At 39.8% G+C, this 22967-nt stretch overlaps 1 protein-coding gene across 5 annotated transcripts in view; it reads right to left on the bottom strand.

Annotated features, from left to right (window-relative positions):
- MAP4K3 (mitogen-activated protein kinase kinase kinase kinase 3) overlaps positions 1-22281 on the bottom strand; it is a 147481-nt gene extending 125200 nt beyond the window's left edge. For 2 of the 5 annotated variants that reach the window (XM_066266970.1, XM_066266969.1), the window contains exon 1: positions 21624-22276. In XM_066266970.1, coding sequence (XP_066123067.1) covers positions 21624-21719 — 96 coding nt within the window. In that variant the 5' untranslated portion in view covers positions 21720-22276. Of the gene's footprint in view, positions 1-21623 lie in introns of all 5 variants that reach the window. The other 3 variants (XR_010730273.1, XM_066266968.1, XM_066266967.1) reach the window with 3 other exon arrangements.
- Between the last annotated feature and the right edge of the window lie 686 nt (positions 22282-22967).

The following is a 22967-nucleotide window of genomic DNA, read 5'->3' on the forward strand; positions in this document are numbered from 1 at the left end:
GGTAGAGATTTTTCTGATATTCCTGAAATCACTTTCAACCCTCCTTTCTTAAAAAAAAAAAAGTAATACTTTTTCAAAGATGAGAAACCAACACAACAGACGTTTAGCTCTGTGTTTTCACACAACTATGCATGGAGTCCACAGGCAGACCACCTGGGTTCAACTGCAGCTCTGCCAGTTAGTCGCTGGGGACCCTTGGGCAAATCACTAAAGCTCTCTGTAAAATAGAGATAATTAAAGTTCCTAGATCATAGCATACAGTAAGACAAAAACTGGTTATTATATGTAAAGTTCATAAGAATATTATTAGTACATGGTGTTAATTATTAATTCAAAGAGTAAATAAGCCAGTTAAAGAACAGTTTGGATTGAAAACTTGTAAAGTGGAATTGTGAGAATTCCTAAGAAGCTGTGCAGATACACTGAGACTGAACAGTACAGGGCAGATGGTGGCAGGGGGCGGAAGCCAGGCCTCTTCCTGCTGGAGGAGGAGGCTGGCACAGAGCAGCAACAGGAGACTAGAATGAACCACATGGTGCTGCATTAGACTAAGAGACGTCGGTATGAACTCATGGTTAGCTTAAAATGTATACAGAAAGTACAGAAAAAAATCACAAGTGTGTATGTGTACCTGGGTTGGTAATATGCACGTTATTTCCCAGCTCCATCTACTGACAGGGCCTAGAAGTAATGGATGACACATCAGTAACAACAAGCACACCCAGAGAATGTATCTTGGTTTCTTACACTATTCTGCAATAAAAGGGGCCTTGGAGAAATGGACAGTAATAAAGCTGAGAGAGGAATACACGTGATGAGCCTGACACGTCTTATAATGCCAGAAAGTAAGGAAGTATTAAAAACAAAATGACGGGGCCTGATCTGTGGTAGCACAGGGGACAAAGCATTGACTTGGAATGTTGAGGTCACCGGTTCAAAACCCCAGGCTTGTCTGGTCAAGGCACAAACAAGAAGCAACAACTACAAGCTGATGCTTCCTGTTCCTCCCCCACCCTTCCTCTCTCTCTCTCCCCCCACCCTCTAAAAATCAATAAATAAAATCTTTTTAAAAAATGATGGGGACAGGCCCTGGCTGGTTGGCTCAGTGGTAGAGCGTCGGCCTGGCATGCAGGAGTCCCAGGTTCAATTCCCGGCCAGGGCACACAGGAGAAACACCCATCTGCTTCTCCACCCCTCTCCCTCTCCTTCCTCTCTGTCTCTCTCTTCCCCTCCCACAGCCAAGGCTCCATTGGAGCAAAGTTGGCCCGGGCACTGAGGATGGCTCCATGGCCTTTGCCTCAGGTGCTAGAATGGCTCTGGTAGCAACAGAGCGGTGCCCCAGATGGGCAGAGCATCGCCCCCTGGTGGGCATGCCAGTGGATCCCGGTCGGGCACATGTGGGAGTCTGTCTGACTGCCTCCCCGTTTCCAACTTCAGAAAAATACAAAAAAGAAAAAAAAATGATGGGGACATATCAAAAGGACACAGAAGAATACCTGAAAGAGATTCCAACAGCTAAACTGGTAGAATGTGAACAATCTGAGTACTGGATTATATGCCAAAGTATCAAATAAATATCCACAGTCCATACTAAATATCAAATAGTTAAAGGGCAAAGATACAAATTTCCCTACAGAATTATTCCAAGCAATTTATGTAGCTACTCCTTCCCTCAGCAAAGTGAAGCTTAACTCTTCACCCCCTAAGTGTGAGGCTCTATTTAGTGATTTGGTAGAGGGCACACTATAAAAAAAAACAGGGCAAGTCCCTTTACAGTGGAGAACCCTAGCAAACATCACCAGTCAGGTCATCAAGGTTAACATCACCAGTCATAAGTCATGGTAACAGTATAGACACCTCATCCTTCCCTAATCCGTAACTGTCTTACCATAAGAAAAAAGCAGGCAAAACTAAATTGATAAACACTACAAAGTACTTGGGCAGCAATCCTCTAAATTGTCATCAGAAACAAAAAGTCTGTAAAACTCTGATACCAGAAAATTCTGCTTAAAGAGACATGACAAGTAAACATAACGTGGTATCCTGGACTTGACTGTGGGGGAAACTGGGTGAGATGTCTAAAGAAACTTGCCACTATCTTTGTGATGTTTTATAAATCTGAAACTATTCTATAATAAAATTTATGTTTTAAAATCTTAAAGAATTAAATAAACAATTTAAGTATTTTTTAATGTTATGAGTTTTAAAAGATGAGTTTAAATTTTGGTCAGATAACAAAAAAGTATTTGTCTCCCAAAACAGCTGATCATATCAAGTAAATGAGTAGCTTCAGCAAACAATGTTGCTAAAAAAATTAAATCCATTTTTAAGGTTATTTTTCAGACTTTTATAAAGTCCACCAAAAATAAGTTAAATTACATTTAAAAAGTACTTTGTCTAAAATCTTATAAAACATAGTCTGATTTAAGTTTCAGACCTTTCATATTATCACTTCATATAAAATCAATACTTATAGAAATATTCAAATTTTAATTCAAATACTGCATTATAGCATGATAAAAACAGCTAAAGAAATCTCAACACAAACAATACAAACCTACTGTATAAATAGCAACTCTGCCCAGTAATTAACAGAAACCATCAATTTTGGTTTTTGAAAGGGAAAAAAAAATAAGTTTGTCAAACCTCATGTAACCACAGTTTACTGAAGAAAAAAAAATCTCAACATTTCAAATCAAAACATCTTATATGATTAGGAGGCTCCAGTAGTGTTAGTGAGTCAACATCACAGCACTAACCAGAAACATGAGACCCCTAAAAGAATAATGTCAACATAATGATTACAAAATAAAAATGACAATAACTTATTGCTGTTAAAACTGAACGATTGTCAAAAAAGTAAACATAACTTGGAGTGTGGTCTGTTTCTACAAAAAGCCTTATATTAGCCCTGGCCGGTTGGCTCAGTGGTAGAGCGTCGGCCTGGCGTGCAGAGGTCCTGAGTTTGATTCCTGGCCAGGGCACACAGGAGAAGCGCCCATCTGCTTCTCAACCCCTCCCCCTCTCCTTCCTCTCTGTCTCTCTCTTCCCCTCCTGCAGCTGAGGCTCCATTGGAGCAAAGATGGCCCAGGGGCTGGGGATGGCTCCTTGGCCTCTGCCCCAGGCACTAGAGTGGCTCTGGTCCCGGCAGAGCGACGCCCCAGAGGGGCAGAGCATCGCCCCCTGGTGAGCAGAGCGTCGCCCCCTGGTGGGCGTGCTGGGTGGATCCCGGTCGGGCGCATGCGGGAGTCTTCTGACTGTCTCTCCCCGTTTCCAGCTTCAGAAAAGTACCAAAAAAAAAAAAAAAAAAAAAAAAAAAAGCCTTATATTATAGTCTCTATTCAATGCTCTGAAGATTCAGGGTTTGAGATTTTACTGAAGGGAGCGAGGGTGGTGGCGCACGGGGTGGGGACAGATGTAGCAAGGAGTACAGAAGGGAGAGATAAACACGCTTTTATAATGACATTGTCCATCTGGTTTCCTATCACTCAGCACCCTCAACATTTTCTTATTTCTGCCAACTCGGTCCCCTCCTAAGAATGGCATAGAGGGAGAGAAGTGTGTAGAGACAGTGGGAGGTAAGTACCTATTCCTGAGGCACTGAAAAGAAAAAACAAATCTAAACAATGATTTTAATGATGCATATGTGTTGAAAGAAAACTCTGGTAATTGTGAGTAAACTCTACTCCATTATTTTTACCCATTTTAACTAGAAAATATTCAATAACCTGTAATACTGAACCTTCTCCTAGAGCCGTAACTTTCATATACATGTGTACTTACAGCATAAGTCTTTTATATCAGATTTCATTCATTCATGAACATATACCTCAGAAGGATGACTGAAATCATGACTCTTGAATTCCTTGGATACTAAAGTGAAAAGGAAGTTAGATAAGGGCTTCTCTTCCTTTGAAAACTTAGGGCAAAAGATATCCCTTCTCTTGGCTCCCATCATTGAAAAATTCTTGTCCTCATGCTTGCTCTTTTTTCTGTAAAATAGATCCCTTCAAACCTGCTAGTCTACCACTCTGGGGGGCAGAGGGTAGGAAGAGGGGGAGAGGAATGGAATGACACCTTTCTCCTTAAATACATTACCTCAATCAATCTGTCAAAGATCTAACTCCATATCTCAACTTCACTCAGCTTTCCCCTCTCTCCAGGCCATCTATGTTCCAAACTTCCTGTCATTAGTCTAATTCATATCATTACCACTCACTCTTGAACTGGTACACCATCTTTCAGATAATCTGAAATATCAGACTGTACATCCTACATCACACCTACCTACCTCCCACAGGACTAAGGAGTGGTCCCTGCCACTGAGTAGCTCACTCATCTACGCTTCTGTTCAAACATCTTTAATGGTTCCCTTAATTCTATCATATTTAATATATACCCTGGAAACAGTTTCTCATGACATATTTTGGTCCCACTAATCTCTCTAGAGCAAAACACAGTGACTACAAAGTATGGATTCTGGAATGAAGATTGCCTGAATTCAAATCCTGGTTTCACCACTTACTATACTAGATGCATGACTTTCAGCCTATTCTTGACCTTTCCTTTCATGCTTCAGTTTCCACATCTGTAAAATGGAAATAATAACAATGCCTAGCTTATAATGCTAGAAGGATTAAAATGAGAATACACATAAAGTGCTTACATAAGACCATGCCCAGTACATATATGCCCACTACTCCATAAATTTGCTATTTGCTATTATAATTAGTTATTATTAATATTCAGTATTTCCCATTATTCTCCAATACATATCATTTGATGTCATTTGACATGTTTCCTACACGACCGTTTCTTGCTTATTTCTCCAGGTCTTCATCCTGCAATATTCACCTCAACTACAATGCCATCCACTTTATTTAAATTTAAACCACATTTCAAGGCCCGGTTTTCATTATGCCTCTTTAAAACAGTCTTTCCTATTTGGCCATGGACTGCAATCATTTTCTGATCTGATTTTTTATCAGGAGTCACATAATTCAATACATAATCACAATAATGTTCCATATTATTTAATGCTTTAATTAAGTTACTTAGTTCTATCCCTGTATCTAGTCTGATACCTCCTTAAAGAGAGGGAAGACATCTGTATCAGCCATGCTACAAAGTTCAACACAGATGCTTAATAAATACTGAGGGACACACTAAGGAAAAGATAAAAATGATATGGTTCTACATGGAAGGCTGAGGAACACACTAAGGAAAAGATAAAAATGATATGGTTCTACATGGAAGGAGTGGGATCAAACTCATCATCTCCTCTTACCTTCTGAATCACTTATAATCAGTATTCTTTGTCAACCATTCAGACAACTCCAGAAAACAGCTCTACAGACTGCAGAGATATCCTCTTAACTACACTCAGTGGCCTCCTAGTCCTTAACCACACCCAGTTATCTGCTGTACCTGGCCCCATACTACAATTTTTTAATAACTTCTACCAATATATGTTTGAACAGTTACAGAGGAAAGACCATGTAAAAATACCAGGAGAAAGTGGCCATCTTTAAGCCAAGGAGAGCGGTCTCAAAAGAAACGAACACTGCCGACACGGTGATGTCAGACTTCTCGCCTCCAGAACTGTGAGACAATAAATTTCTGTTGTTTAAGTCACCTGGTCTATGATACTTCGTTACAGAAGCCCTAGAAAATGTCAACTGCTCTTTGACAAAGAAGCAAATGGCAATTAAATGAGAAAAGAATGTTCTTTTTAATAAATGTCACTGGAGCATATACATTCACATGTTAAAAGAAAATTTAATCTAGATCCAGACCTCAAACCCCTCACAAAAATTACCTTTAATAGATCACAGACCTAAATGTAAAATGCAAAATTTATAAAAGTTCTAGATGATAAGAGAAATGCTGGTGACCTTGGTGGGTTTGGCAATGAGTTTTTAGATATAACACCAAAGGTACAACCAATGAAATTGATAAACTGACTTCATTAAAAACTTCTGCTCTGCTAAAAAAACGCTGATAAGAGAATGAAACAAGTCACAGATTGGGAGAAAATATTTTAAAAATTGTCCGATAAAAGATTTGTATAAGAAACAAAAAAATTCTTAAAACTCAACAAAAACAAAAACAATCCAATTTTTGAAAAGACAAAAAATCTGAACAGACACTCCACCAAATACACACGTGAAAAAATGTTCAACATCCTATGTCACTGGGGAATTGCAACAGGCAAAGAGATACTAAAAGAAACCTATTAGAATGGCCAAAGATCCAAAACCCTGACAATAACAAATGCTGGTGAGGATGTGCAGCAACAGGAACAGGACTGACTGCTGGTGGAGTGCAAAGCAGTGCAGTCATCCTAGAAGACAGTTTGGAAGTTTCTTACAAAGCCAAACAGTCTTACCACATAATCTAGAGCAGACTGCACTCTTTGGTATTTACACCTGTAAGCTGAAAGTTACGTCCACACAAAACATTCACACAAATATTTTGTTCAGCTTTATTCATATTTGCCAAAACTTGAAAGCAACCAAGATGTCCTTCAATAGAAGAATGGATATATAAACTGTGGGCCTCCCATACACTGGAATATTATTCAGCAATAAAGAAAACAAATGGAGCTGTCAAGCCACAACAGGACATGGAGGTACCCTAAATGCACACTGCTATTTAAAAGAAACCAGTCTGAAAAGGCCACATACTGTATGATTCCAACTACAGGAAAAAATAAAACTATGGAGATAGTAAGAAGACCAGTGCTTGCCCGGTGGGGGTGGGGGGTAGGAAGAGCAGAGAGAAATGTTAGGGCAATGAAAATATTGCATATGATTACATAATCATGAACAAATTCATTATGTATTTGTCCAAATTTATATAATATACAATACCAAGAATGACCCTAATGTATTCTGCAGACTTTATTTACATTAATTTATCAATATTGGTTTATCAATTATAACAAATGTATCACATTACTGCAAGATGTTAATAATAGGGGAAACTGAATGGTGTTTGGAGATGAGGCCTTTGGGAGATACCTATGTGAGATGAAGTCATTAGTACCCTTGCAAAAACAGATACCAGACAGCTTGCTGGCTCACTCTCTGCCAAGTGAACACACAGTGAGAAGGTCGCCATCTACAACCTAGGAAAAGTGTCCCCACCAGAAAGCAACAACGCTGGTACACCTTGATATTAGACTTCTAGACTCCAGAATATGAGTAAGTAAAATTCTGTTGTTTTAGACAACTAGTCTACGGTATTTTGTTTTGACAGACTCAGCTAGCTAACAGAATCCAACTGACCAAATCTGAAGTAGTATGAGCATCAAAATAAATTATAGTGATGACTTAGAATCCAATGAATAAAATAATCCATAAGTCCAAAAACAGATAAATGAAGAGAGAAGTAAAAGTTCTTTCTCAAATAGAATGCAATCAATAAACTTGAAATTAATGGAGTTTAAAATCCAGTTTTGCAACCATAACAGCAGTAATTCAGTAAGAATCATCAACAGGTGCTAAAACTAATGGGTGAAAGATGAAGAAGGAGAAATAAAGTATCTCCTAACAAATTACTTAATTACAAAAGGAAAAAAAATAACTTTATAGTGGAGAAACCTGGCAGATACATGTTAACAAAGTGATCAAAGCTAAATTAATAATGGGACAAATCAGCTCTGGCTGTGTGGCTCAGCTGATACAGCGTCATCCCAGTAAACCGAGGATGTGAGTTCGATCCTGGTCAGGGCACATACAAGAAGCAATAAATGAGCACACAACTAAATGAAAAGAGTTGATGTTTCTCTCTCTTCCTTGCCTCATCCCTCTATTTCTCCCTCCCCCTTCCTCAAATCAATGAAAATATATTATTTTAAATGGGACAAATCAGTATCATGTACTTCCTGTTATGAGTCACTCAGTCAGAAATGTGTAACCTGAATTTAAACCAAAAAAGGCACCATTCATAACAAAATAATATTCTACAAAATAAATTATATATATTCTTCAAAAAGTTAGTGTCTAGATAGATTTTTTTTAAAAGAGCTGAAAAACTATTCTCAATTAATAGAGAGACTGAAGTGTCTTGGAAATTAAAAGCAATGTGTGATCCTGGATTGGTTCCTGGGCTAGAGGAAAAAAAGCTCTATGGACATTATTAAGACCAATGGTATAAATTTGAATAAGGTCTATAGATCTAACAATACAATAGTATTGTATTAGTATCAAAATGTCCTAATTTTGATAACTGTAATGCTGTTTTATTTAATTGTTTACTTTGAAAAATGTATGTTGAAATGTTTGTGGATAAAGAAGTATAAGGTCTACCGGAAAGTTCTGTCCGTTTTTGGAATAAAACAAAATACAAATTTTTCTTACCGTCAATAAACTTGATTAAATAATATAATTGCGATTATTATTAATGATTTCTTGCCAGCATGAGGGCAATTTGTATATCCCATTTTTGAAAAATGTTTTATCTTTTGATGCGAAAAATTGAACCAGTGCTTGTTTGATATCTTCTTCATTTTTGAATTTTTTGCCCTTCAAAAAATTTTGTAAGGACAAAAACAAGTGATAGTCGGAAGGTGCTAAGTCTGGGGAATATGGTGGATGCGAGAGACACGCTTCTGTAGCATTTCTTCCTTGTTGAAATTCGTAAAAATTACAGTGGCGTAAATGAACTTTATCAGTAGCCATGGGTACACTATCGCTTTAAACATAAGACTAACGTGAATCAACTTTGTTTTAGTTAATTTGCTACGTCAGTATGTATACATTAAGTGGTAAAAATAGAGAGGCACACATGCGCCAAATAAACGTGCTTACGTGTCGAAAGTTGTTGTGATAGAAACAGACAGAACTTTCCGGTAGACCTTATATGATACCTATAACTTACTTTGAAATGGTTCAGAAAAAATATGTATATATAGTCAGAGAGAGAGAAAGAGAGAGGAAGGAAGGAAGGAAGGAAGGAAGGAAGGAAGGAAGGAAGGAAGGAAGGAAGGAAGGAAGATAAAATAAAATAAGGGAGGGAGGGAGGGAGGAGGAAAAGAAGAATTCTACCAAATAATACTCACCAGGAAGAGGAAAACTGAACCCAGAATAAAGGAGTAAGATGATAAGAAGCAATGGTGGCCAAAGAAATTGAAAACACAAATGGGTAAATGTAAAAGAGTTCTGCTGGTATATTTAAAAAAATACAAAAAAAATAAATAAATAAATAAAAGAGCACTGCTGGTATAAAACAATGATAATGAACACTAATCTGAGACATTTAAAAACCCTGTAGAACAACAACATAGAACAGGAAGGCAGTAACTGAAATCAGGCATGCTCAAGTCCATGTACTGACCAGAAAGAGAACAGAGAGACACCAATTAACTTTTTTTTTCTCTCTCTCTGTCTCACTTCTCTATAATGAATAAATAAAAATAATTTTTTTAAAAAATGGCCGGACCTGTGGTGGCGCAGTGGATCAAGCATTGACCTGGAATGCTGAGGTCGCCAGTTCAAAACCCTGGACTTGCCGGGTCAAGGCACATATGGGAGTTGATGCCTCCTGACCCTCCCCCTTTCTTTCTCTTCCTCTCTCTTTCTGTCCCTCTTCTCTAAAATGAATAAAAATAATTAACTTTTTTTTTTGGCCTGACCTGTGGTGGTGCAGTGGATAAAAAGCCTTGACCTGGAAATGCTGAGGTCGCCGGTTCAAAACCCTGGGCTTGCCTGGTCAAGGCACATATGGGAGTTGATGCTTCCAGCTCCTCCCCCCTTCTCTCTCTTTGTCTCTCTCTCCTCTCTTCTCCCTCTCTGTCTCTCTTTCCTCTCTAAAAATGAATAAATAAAATTAAATTAAATTAAAAAAAAATAATTAACTTTTTTATGCGTGTTAAAAGTTTAAGGTAATGACAAAAAAACTATAAATATAAAAGGTGTAATGTTTAACCCAATCGAGGGCAAAGGGAGGAAATAAAAGAAAACTCACTCACTACCATCCAGAGAGTACCACAGCAGGTAAGAAAAGGAAAACAGGGCCTAGTGAATTAGGGAAATATTACACTGTAGATCAAATGGGGCCACATTCTCCAATTGGCACTTGTCTGTATCTTGGATAGATGAAACATTCTCACATTCCCAATATAAACCTTTACTTTAGTCAGAATGGTTGTCTGTTACCTCTCTGTCTACTTTGGCCCCATGGCAGTATTTTCACCTCTACCCTTTGGAATGACTTCCTCATCTTCTCTACAAATACAACCACGGCACCGTATTTCCCCATGTATAAGATGCAGTCTTTCTCCCCCGAAAAATTTGGAGTCTAAAAACTGGGTGTCTTATACAGTGGTTGTGGCATTTCAAATGCCATAAATGAAACCGAAGATGAGGCCATATAAGAAGATAGTGATTCGTCATCAGACACAGATGAGGACAAGCTAATGGATGGGAGTTTTGACAGTGATGAGGAACTGTATAAATTTTATGAGAATAAAACTTGAGTTCAATAACTTTATGTAACACATTTTTTTTTCCAAATTTTGGGCCCCAAAATTAAGGTGCATCTTATACATGGGAGCATCTTATACATGGGGAAATACAGTATTTCTTTAAGTCCCAAATCAAGATAAACTCTTCTGGGAAGTCTGTACTAGATCAACACCAATTTATCTTTTTCTTACAAAGAATTTCTATCGTATTTATTTATAACATGCTACCATTCTTTTAATTGTTAAACTACTCCCTTGAAAATGTTCTGTAAATGTTCCATTTAGGCATATTTTGTTTCCTCAATCAAAGCATATAACCCTTAAAATCAGAAAGAATTTTTTTGGGATTTTATAAAAGAATCTAGCACAGTGTTGTTAATTTTTCTCTTAAGGATAAAGCAAACCTTAAATTATTCTTCTTTAATAAGCTTAAAAATGTAAATTTTACAAAATATGCACATATAAATACATATACCTCAGATATAAAAATAGATCATATTTCTAAGGACTTTGTTCGATCTTTAGATACAAAAGCTAAAGTGCACAGCTTTTAAAATAGTCATTTCCCGTTTTCTTTTCTTTCCACTTTTGCCAATTTTAAAATAAGGAGCCCATATGGTCAGGGCTAAAAATGTACAAGGTTAAGTCAAAGGAAGTCAGACACCACTAGCACAGTGAGGATGTTAGTAGAAACTGAGAATGTGGCTCACATTACCACTGCTGTACCACCTGGAAGAAGTACTGCATAATAGTTATCTTTTATTGTAATAAAAGATAATATCAGTAGAAAAAGCTAGAAATAAAATTTATAAATTAGAAAGAAAAAAGGCAAAACATTGGGGAGATGTTTTTAAAAAGACCTACATAAATATAGAAAAATACTGTATTCAAAGATCAGAAGACTCAATTCTGTTAGGATCTCAATTTTCCAAAAATTAAACTGCAGATCCCATGCAATCCCAATAAAATGCTGGCAAACTATTGTGATAAAATGTCACAAAATCAAGCACAAAGCCATGAAAAAAAATGAGTGCATGAAAAAGGTAGTAAAATCTAAGGGCTAGTTAATTGCATTGTGCCAGTCAAGCTCCTTGTTTTGATAATGCAGTATCATTATGTAAAGATGACAACAGCAGGGATGCTAAGTCAGGGGTGCAGAGATGTCTTTGTATTTTTTCTGCAACTTCCTATGAGTTTATAATTATTTCAAAATAATATCTTAAAATCTCAGGAGGCTTTCCACATAACCTGACAAGCTGATTCTAAAATTCAAACAGAAAAAGCAAAGGACCTAGAATAGAGAAGATAATTTCAAAAAAGAAGACAGCAGTTGGAGGACTCACTATCTGATTTCAAGGCTTTCTATAAAGCTATAGTAAACAAGACAGTGAGATATTGGTGAAAGGACAGCCTTACAACTCAAGAGAACAAAACAAGAGTCCAGAATATATTCATAGACGTATTGTCAACTGATTTTTGTCAAAGGTGCCAAGGCAATGCATTTGTGAATGCATTCACATGAAGTTCTAGCAGAGCTTTGATAGTGTAAGAAATCAGCACAGTGATTTTATTGGATGGGAGGTGCCCTACTGACCTGGTGGGAAGCGACACAAAGAAACTTTCTGAGGTAAGGGAAATCTTCATAAGGGCATGAGTTACACGGTTATATACATATCAAAACTCATCTAACTGAAACACATAAGAGCTATATGCATTTACGGTAAGTGAATTCTAATTTAATTTTAAAAATATACAACATACAAGTCTTGCAAAATATTAGTCTACAAAAAACCTGTTAGAAAATTAACCAAAATACTAAAATATAGTATTTATTCTCTTGGGAGATAGATTATCATTATAATCATTTTCTTATATTTTCCTTAAAAATGTACATACATCATAAGCAGAATGAAACAAGAAACTTTTTTTTTTCTTTTTGGTGAGTATGTGAGAGAGAGACAGAGAGAGAGAGACAGAGATAAAGGAGAAGCATCAACTTGTAGTTGTGGCACGTTAGTTGTTCACTGATTGCTTCTCATACACTCCTTGACAGAGGGTGGAGGGCTCAAGCCAGAGCCAGCGAACCCTTGCTCAAGCAGTGACCTCAGGGTTTTGAACCTGGGACCTCAGCATCCCAGGTCGCCGCTCTATCCACTGTGCCACCACCGGTCAGGCAAAACAAGGAACATTTTAAAACTTTATGCAAGAATAAAAATATCTAGCCCATAGTCTACTGTTCTGCTTAATGATTTCTTCTATCAATTAGCCTCCAAACTTGTAGCATTCTCCTTTAATAAGACATATGTAGCATATCTCCCTGGTAATCTTTCAGTAGGAGCTGGGAAAAAGGTACTGTTCCTTATCAGTTTTTATTAGTTCTAAAGACACAGCTAAAAAATTGACATTCTTCACAGGAGGGAAAAAGTTATTATTAGTGTATTTTTAGAGCAACCACAGCAAGAAAATAATGAAATCTTACATATATCTCTTGATTTTCTAATAAAATATCCACACTTCATTATAGCTCCCCTTCTCAACTTATCTTTGTAACTGCTATCATTCTGCAACTATTAATGTATTTGAACAAATATATATACAGTAACTATTACGTGCTCCTCAATCAGGCTTAACATTGTGACATGCTCTTTGAATTACTGTTCTCCATTCCCTATTTCTCCACAAAGTTCTGTCAAATTTTCTTCAAGGTGTTTCTCATCTGTTTCCATTTCCATTTCTACTTCTCACCCATCACCACTTACCTCACCCTTATTTTATTCTATGTACTCTTCTAGCACAGTTCCAGGGGTCCTTGGGATTATTTATTTCCCCTCCTGGGATTATTATTATTTTTTTTATTGAGAGGAGGGGAGGCAGAAAGACAGACTCCCGTATGCATTCTGACCGAGATTCACCCGGCAAGCCCACTAGGGGGCAATGCTCTGCCCCATCAGGGTATTGCTCCGTTGCTCAGCAACTAAACTCTTCTTAGCTGCTGTGGTAGAGGCCATGGAGCCATCCTCAGCACCTGGGGCCAACTCACTCCAATCAAGCCATGGCTGCAGGAGGGGAAGAGAGAAAAAGAGAGAGAGAGAAGCAAGAGAGGGAGGGATGGGGAAGCAGATGGGCGTTTCTCCTGTGTGCCCTGACCAGGAATCGAACCCAGGACATCCACACGCCAGGCCAACGCTCTACTACTGAGCCAACTGCCCAGGGCCAAGTTTTTTGAGGATCCGAAAGGTCAAAACTATTTTGACAGTAAAATGTCATTTGCCCCCTTTACTGTGTTGATATCTGCACTAATAATGCAAAAGCAATGATGATCCAACGGCTAGTGCCTGAGCACACATCAGGGCAGCAGTCTCACAATGTACTAGCAGTCACTGCATTCTTTACTGCCATGCACTCACAGCGGAATAGGAAAAACCAGTTTCACTTAAGAATGCCCTTGCTGAAGCGTACACATCATTAATTTTATTAGACCTTGACCCTTGAGAATGCATGTCATTTTAATATTCTATTTGATGAAATGCTGCATACCAAAGTGAGACGGTTGTTGTCTCAAAGAACAGCACGTGTTCTATCTGAACTAGCCACTTTTCCACACATCATTTTTACTGATAAACTGTGATTATTCATACTTAGATATTTGACATTTCCTTGAAAATAAACTAAATTAATCTGTCATTTAGTCATTTCAAAGTGAAAACTTGAATCTTGGAAAACTTCTATCCACCATCAATATTTTAGACTTTTCTATCCAGATAGGACGTCCTTACCACTTCAAATTTCTAAGAATTTAAAAAAATAAAATAAATGCCTTATTTGAACATATCTAAATTTATGATCAACTCTAAAATTCTTCCAGTTTTAAGGTCTAAGGTAGGCAATACATTAAAGGAGCCCAAACCTATAGCCTCAGGTCAAGACAGCTGGAATTCTGAAGCCTGGCATCTTCCAGAACGAACAAACAAACAAACAAAAGGACTGTAAAAACAAAGCTAAAGCAGAAAACAAACATGATTTTCATCTCAGGAATCTAAGGCCTTTTGGTATTGTTGAACAAAGTCCTCTTCCTAAAAGCCAAATTTAATTATATTTTCAAAAAACAAAATAAAAATAATATTTAATATATAGATATATTTACTAGTCACTAAAGAAAGTTATTTTTTTTTTAATGACAAAGTATATATAATAGTTATGCCCATTGCTTAATTTGCAGAAGATACTTCCATTAAACCTACTAATTTAGTTTGGGTTGAATAATTCACAATGCTTCCTTCATTCTGTACCCACTACTGCCAGGGGTTTAGGTCAAGTCTAATGCCACCTACTCTATAAAACTTGTGATTTCTCCCAATCAGAAGCAAGGATCTCTTTCCTCTCAACTCATGTAAAAAAAGTTTTTTCCTCCCATCAATTCATTTATTCATTCCACAAATAATATGTATCTGCTACTCTCTTAGGTTCTAGTGGTACAACAGAGTAAAAAAAACCCACCAGCTTCCTGCTTTCACACTCTCGTACAGAAAGAAAGGCGATGAACAAATAAATGTAGGGTAATATACACCACTATGAAAGTTAGGAAAAGTAAGGGCCAGGGCTAAATTCTCTATGAAACTAACAAAACAAAGTTCAGGTCCCCTCACTTGTATGGACCTCTAAGAGTTTTGAAAGTTACTGAGACATAGAATACCATAGGTGGGGAGAAGCAGCCAGGTTGTTAACAGGACAGATTTTATGAGAGCATTTCAATTAAATGTCTAAAGAGTTCTCAGAAGATAACGATTATAGCATTTTATTGAAACATCTTTTCTCATTCTAAATAAATTTCATACCTGATTTTTTATTCCAATGCATTTGTTTTCTTAATGAAGGCCCCCCTTAACTTTATAAACTCAGACCCTTATAAGATCTGGATTCATCCCTGGTAAAGACAGAAAGTGAGGGCAGGTGCTGTTTTTTATAGGGTGGTAAGCAACAGACAAATTTAAAAGGTGACATCTGAGGTGGGACGTGAGGGAAATGAAGAAACAAACCACACAAATACTGGGGAAGGGAAGAATTCAGGCACAGAAAAGCAAGTCCAAAACTCCCGAGGAGCAGAGTGGGTTAGGAGGACAGGAGCAGGAGAAGTATATAATAATAAATAATGCTAGATACTGACAGCAATGGACAGTCACTGAGTATCACATGTCCGGCATAGTCCTAAGCACTTTCTAAGCATTTCCATTTTACAAATGAGGAAACTGAGGTACAGAGAGAAGGATTGAGTAATTGGCTGGTGGGGTGGTGAAACCAGGTAGTCTCACTCCAGAAGCCAGAGCTAAACTTACTCTGCTGGAGGTCAGTTATCTAGATAATCTTTCAAACAGTAAGAGATTTAAAATGCCAGAAAAGATGAAATCAACAAGATTTTGATCTCAAACTATGATAGCTACAAGTAGGTACACATTTTATGTGCCTGTAAATTCTTAGTACTAAGTTTTGTCATTTTTGCTACTTTACTCACAGTCCTTAACACATTTCCTTTCATATCATAACTATTCAATGTAGTATGGCTGTTCAACATATTCTCAATAAGCAGTGATTTTCAACCTTTTTTTGAGCCGCGGCACATTTACATTTACAAAATCCTGGGGCACACCACCTACCAAAATGACACAAAATGACACTCTAACACAGAACATATTATACATATAGTTAATAATATAGTTTCTAAATGTATTTATACTCACACCTGACCGTCTGCAGTGGCATACTGGTTGAAAAACACTGCAATAGAGAACTACCAACTATTCATTCTCAGTACAAAATGATAGATTAGATTTTCTTTCATAAGAAATACACATACTCAGATCAGATCTGGAGGTAAGTACCTCCTTCAGGGAATCAGATCCATATCAAAATCACATAACCTGGAAGTTTTCTTTTTAAGCACTGTAGAGAATTTATCCCAGAGTCTATTCCATCATCACTTTTTATCTCAAATAACTACTGATGTTGTGAAATTCTACCTTAATTTACCTTAAAAATTCAAGCAATCTCTCCAAAGTTTAGGCCCAATTCCTTGGTCCCTCTCAAGTTTGTCCTCCATGGAAGTAAAAATTAGTCTAACACCAAACCACTGTATTTTCTTTTTTCTTTGGCAGTTCCTTTCTAGATGCTTAAGGTCTTCATGTCCCTCATCAGAAGTGAGACTTCAGAACTGGGTTTCCCAGAAAGATTCTTATTAACCACTAATCTAAGAATTGGTGTTTGATGATTATTATCAGAACACCTTGAAAGATGCAGTTACAAATAAGCCAATACATAACTCACTAAATACTTGAACATACAAATTTCCTGATTTCACTGCCCAATCTTCCATTTTTCTGCTGCCAGCTTTCATACAGACCCCAAGTCTGTTTACACAGATTACCATGTGAATACTACTTCGGAATTTAGCAACACTGCCTCCTCTGCTTCAGAGGAAATGGCCTCCAAACATACACAGATAAACTAAACACCAACATTTCCAAAGCATGTTCTGCAAGAAACTAGTTCTAAGGATAAGCAGTAGGTATTGCAGAGAAAAAGAATCCCACAGTCAAGTAAGTTTGGAGTTTGCTGGGTTAAGCAAAGTGTAACAGCCTTCTTAACCACAGAACTTCTCATTCCTTTTACATACACTCACAGTACTGCTTTCCCTCGGCATCTCAGCCACACTCAAGAAAATGCCTACAAAGTCCAATCCGGAAATGAAGGATGATTCCAAGGCTTTGAGTAAATTGTCACTAGTGGTGTTTTTTTTTTTTTTTTTTTTTTTAATTTTTATTTATTTATTCATTTTAGAGAGGAGGGGGGAGATAGAGAGAGAGAGAGATTGAGAGAGAGAGAGAGAGAGAGAGAGAGAAGGGGGAGGAGCAGGAAGCATCAACTCCCATATGTGCCTTGACCAGGCAAGCCCAGGGTTTTGAACCGGCAACCTCAGTGTTTCTAGGTTGACGCTTTATCCACTGCGCCACCACAGGTCAGGCACTAGTGGTGTTTTTGACAAAAAGGGGTATGAGGAAAGGCACACACTTGGAGGAAGAGGTAGTCTGTGAGAAGGTGTGCTGAAGACAGTGGGCTAGAGCTCAGGAGAAAACACAAGGGGACATCTGGGAGTCATTCACAGGGATGGGGCTAAAGCCATGAGACTAGTTAAGGTACTTCCTGAGAAAAACATTAAGACTGGTCCTTGAAAACATCCTTTGCAGGCCTGGCCAGTGGATAGAGCTCAGCATATGGACGTCTCAGGATCAATTCCCAGTCAGGGCACACAGGAAAAGCGACTATCTGCTTCCCTCCCACTCCCTTTTCCCCTTCTGCAGCCAGTGGCTCAACTGGTTTAAGCATGGCTCAGGGCAGCTGAAGCACATCAGCCTCAGGCACTAAAAATAGCTCAGTACTCGAGCATCAGTCCCAGACATGAGTGCAGGATGGATCCCAATCTGGGCACATGCAGGAGTCTGCCTCATTGTCTCCTCTCCTCTTACCTAAAACAAACAAAACAACAACTAAATATCCTTTGCTTTACTGTATCTCCAGCTTTAGTATGATATGCTTCTCTCTAGCAGTAAATCTAAAAGATCAGGACATGAAGACTTTAAGGATGGGAATAATACAAATTAAACTGAAAATTTTTGTGCGAAAAGATAGCATAGATACATGTGAAAATTATATTAATGTTAATTATGTGATCTGGCAAAAAGAGAGAGAGAGAGAGAGAACTACCTAATTTTTCCAAGAAAACTATTCCAAAAGACAAACCTACAGATCATTCATTCTTTTCTTTTTGGGGGATCATGGACCTCTTTGCGAAGGTAATGAATGCTATTAAGTTATCTTTCCAGAAAAACATACATACAACATTAAGGCTATTCATTTCAGAGGGCTTCATAGGCCTCCTGAGGACCAACCAAAGCTCTCTCTAGTTGTCAACTCCTAGGTCCCTAGGTAGTACTTGCTACAGATACTTCATCTGACTGATATATAGAGCCCACATTTAGAAGTAAATAAAACTCCTTTAAAAAAACAAAAACAAAAAACTATTGCCTTGTATTTTAAGACAGTGCAGAGGATATACATATTTATATTTTTTGGCCTAGGAAAAATAAAAACTAACTTGTTGAATAGAATTTAAGCCATTTATTTAACACCATGGCAGAAGGTCATTTCATGGTAATACTTTGCAACAAAATCGAGAGGCCAAATGATTTTGTAAGGCCACGTAGTTAATAAGTTCCAGATCTTCAGAAACTTCCTAGGTCAATGCTTTTCAACTAAACCATGCCACCTGAAATATAATAAACGTATTACTACACTGCAATAGGATAGTTTTCAAAATAAAAATCCCTTAAAACACCAACCTTCTAAGAATGACAATAGTTAGGGCTCAAACTTATTTACTTAATCTGATCATTCTATTTTTAGCACCTAAATGCTTGCAAAGAGCAAATTATATATATTAGCTTTTAAAAACAAACCCTCTAATTAACACAATTTGTATAAATAAGAAAAATCTAAAACAGCAAAACAAATACAAAAAATGTTACTTTATAACATAAACATGATTACAGACAAAAATACAAACAGTTTAAACTGTGGGTTATTTAGCAAGCAGGAGGTCTAATGCCAAAAGCCACATGGACTTTTTCTGCTTTGGGTCCCTGCTATTGGAAGAATCTAGCAGACAGGGATCAAACATCTATTGTGTGATGTCCACTTGGCAGACTACAAAAACAATGAGGCCTGGCTGTATAGCAGGAGTTATGTATCCCAACTACTACTTAAAGACCCACTGTAATTCATAGCGTGGCTGTAGCTGAAATGCTGAAGAAAATGCATGCCTCAGTTTCTCCACTAGAAATTCAGTAATACATCACCTGCCTATATCCTATCTTTAGAGAAGCAGTACTACCCAGTGGGTAAGAATGCAGTCTCTAAAGCTAACTGGTTTGAATTTTGGCTTTGCCACCTACCAACTTAAGCAATTTACTGTAATCTCTGTGCCTCAGTTTAACTGCAAAATGGAGTTAATAACAGTGTCTATTTCAAGGGGTTGTTGTGAGAATGAAATAAGTTAATACATGGAAAAATCTCAGAGCAGTGCCTGGCAAGTAATAAATTTTATTATCATTTTTTTAAACAGATGACAAGATTAATCAACTTATACCTGTAGTGCACTTAGATGTCCTTAGGAAATTACAAGACTTAATTTGTTTACTTTTTAATCATGTGGCTTAACTACAGCTGTTTTTTCTAAATATAGTAAATACATGGCCAATTATTCTTGTAAAGAACTGAGAAAGAACTTACTGTACACACTGCCAACTAAGACTTACACATTAGCAAAGTTTTAGTTAACTTTTAATTTGACTATAACTGGATTCCCTTAACCAAGGTTCATTCACTTAAACTTTTAGTCACCACTAACTCCAAAACCAGTAATAGCTATTTTTATCCGAACCACTGCATTGTCTTCCTAACTGCTCTTCCCCCTTCAATATCTACTCCCCACAATGCAGTAGGTAGACCTATTAAAATTCCAAACTTAATTCCACTCTCCAGTGTCCCAAGAAGGAGTCCCACTTCCTTACAAGACCTCAGAGGCCAGCATGATGATGTAGGGCCATCCTGTCTCTGGTTGCTCAGGTTATACAGGCATTCTTTTAAATCCTTTTCTCGGCCTCAGAGCCTTCACAGAATGTGCTCTACCTGGCATCATTGCGTCTGCCCAAAGCCTCTGACTCCCCGAAGGAGATCAGGTCCTCCTGCTACATGTTCTCATAACCCTAATCCTAATCCTCTCTTCTCTGCAACCCAAAATCAAACTGCAATAAAATAATTACTTAAATGATCGTTAAATGTTGTTCCTGTCCAAAAATAATATCAACTCCAAGTGGGAACATATATGTCTTTTACTGATACAACCCAACTGCTGTGATGCCCAGTACCCTATGCAGAATGAGTGTTAACCATACACATGTCTATAGGGAAAGTGATAAGTGACAGTGGAAAGCAAATCCTCCACAAAACCAGACGAATGCACCATACTGGCTGCATCATATTAAATATCTAAGTAATATGCATGACACTGGAGTAAAAGTAAAAACCTACTGCTTAAATGTGGGCAAAATAAAGTTGAGACGAAACTTTCCAAAGTCAAATGAAGCTGTGCATCCTCAGGTGTTATGTGAATCAGGAGTTGTTCCACTTCGGTTACCAGTAAGAAGATACACAACTAAATCAAGACTACTGCTACCACATTTGGCACTCGCCTCTCTTCTTGGCATCCTCCGCGAGGCCAAGAGTTGAGCTGGCCAGGGAAGAGTGATTTATCTCCCACATTTAGAAGTGGTCCCTCTCCAACAGGAATGCTGTACTACTTACTCATGGGCTTTGAATTTTAACCTCGTCAAATCAGTACTTTTCCGAAGTATTCAATTCAGTTTTTTAAAAAAATGAATTCTATGGGTCACTGAAAAAAGTGTTTTTTTTAATAAAGCATCCCAGTCTAGTTGGACTTGAAGAAAACAGTTTCTCTTTCCCAAATAAATAAATAAAAATACATATCACGCTAACTACATCGCTTTTACAAAAAAGAGAAAAGAAAAAACGGTACTTAGAACATTGAAGGAAACTAGTATGCGGATGCTAAACACTAAAAAATGAGGGGCTGTCAATGGAGGTTGCCAGTGTAATAACTACAACCGGGCCTCGGTGGGGAGCAGTTCCCACCCGACAGCGGATAAAGCCAGGTCGGTCTGGAGCACGCAGGTTTGACATACGCCAAACCCCTGCTGTCCGCTTCGTCGCACCGACCCTGCCAGTGCAACAGACGCCGGACCCGGGTCCGCGCTACGACGGGCAGAGCTGCGGTTCCGTCCAGCCTCCCGGGAAACGCGCGTCCAGGGAGGGCTCAGGTAAGGACTCGGAGGACTCCGGGTTAAACGTTTGGCCCTTTGTTCGCTCCCGGGCAGCGGAGCCCGGGGCGCCCGCTCCGCCTCCTCCCCCACGGCTCCCGGGCGCCAGCGCCACCGGCAGAGAGCACACCCGGGCTCCGCTGCGCCCCGGCCCTGCCCGCGGCGGGTCGGGACCCCCGGCCGCCGCGCCGCACGGCCCTCGCCTTTACCTTGTAGACGTCGCCGTATGTGCCGCTGCCGATGCGCTGAATCAGCTCGAAGTCCTCCTGCGGGTTCCGGCGGGACAGATCGAAGCCGGGGTTCATGGCGGGCCCGGGTGCCCCCCGCCTCCCTCCCGGGCAGGGGAGGGGGGGCGCTCAGGGGGCCACACGGAGAGGGGGAGCCGCGGCCGGCCCCCTGCTCCCCCGGAGGTCACAATCGCCCGGCTCCACGCTGCGGCCGCCGCTGCCCTCAAGCCGCCGCCGCGGACGACGACGACCGGGCTAACCGTCCCCGCCCCCGCAGCCCGCCGCCGCGCCAAGCCCGGGTCACACCCACAGGGAGAGGAGAACGCTCGCAGCCCCTCGCTCCGGGTGAAACTCCAACATGGCTTCCGCCTTCGCCGCTCCTCCCCCTCCCCTTACTCCAGCTCCTCCACCCTCCTCCCCCTTTTCCCGGCTGCAGCCCGACTGCGCAGCCGCGATCCTAGAGGAGTGCTCCCCGGCCCGCGCGCGCCGGGCCCGTGCGCGTTCCGGCTATGCGCGCCTGCTGGGCTGGAGCGGGCGGCGGGGCGAGCAATGCCCTCCCTGAGCAGCTGTCGCTTTCCCGGGCGCGGAAGTGCGCGCCACCGCGCCACCGCAACGGACGGATGCCAAGAAAGGTTTGCCGGCCCCAGAGACGGCGAGAGGGACCGACGGAAAGTCGCTCCTATCCACTTCTGATTCCCCTAATGACAAAGTGTGACGTTGCCAGATCAGGTCCCAGGCCTAAGCAGATACCATAGATTTAATTTGCAAGACAGTGTTCCAAACTTTAGAAGCAGGTACACATAGGACACAACCAAGTACTACAAGACTTAGTGGGATTGGGGGGAAGGGGTCACCCTGAGAAAAGTGAGTGGTGCTTGCTCCGATACCCGACACTCAGGCCCTTGGAGTAGGCCTGCCAGGGTGCAGAAGAGGACAGGCCACGAGGGCAAGCAGGGAGGCGCGAGGAGTGAGTGGGTAGGGCATGGGAAGCTCTGGGAACAGAGACACGCAAAGCGGCCGCCAGCCAGCCGGTGTAGAGGGCGTGGGAGACAGAGCCGAGAACTAAAGCAGTGATTGACTTCCTCACCAGAGACGTCTGGATTATCAAAGACTCGGGCGGGGACTGGGCAAGCTGTCGAGCAACCTTGCAAAGTACAGGTGGTGGAGGGTGGAGGGTGGAGGGTGGAGGGTGGACAAGTCCCATTCCTGCACCTTAAATGTAAACACGTGATGATCCGGAAGCTCTTTACTTTACCTACCCAACGCCCCACCCTGCTTAAGACCCAGATTTCGAGCATTACATCTAATGAATATGGACACCAGTGC

This window comes from Saccopteryx bilineata, chromosome 3 (assembly GCF_036850765.1).
Source record: "Saccopteryx bilineata isolate mSacBil1 chromosome 3, mSacBil1_pri_phased_curated, whole genome shotgun sequence".
Classification (NCBI taxonomy): domain Eukaryota; kingdom Metazoa; phylum Chordata; class Mammalia; order Chiroptera; family Emballonuridae; genus Saccopteryx; species Saccopteryx bilineata.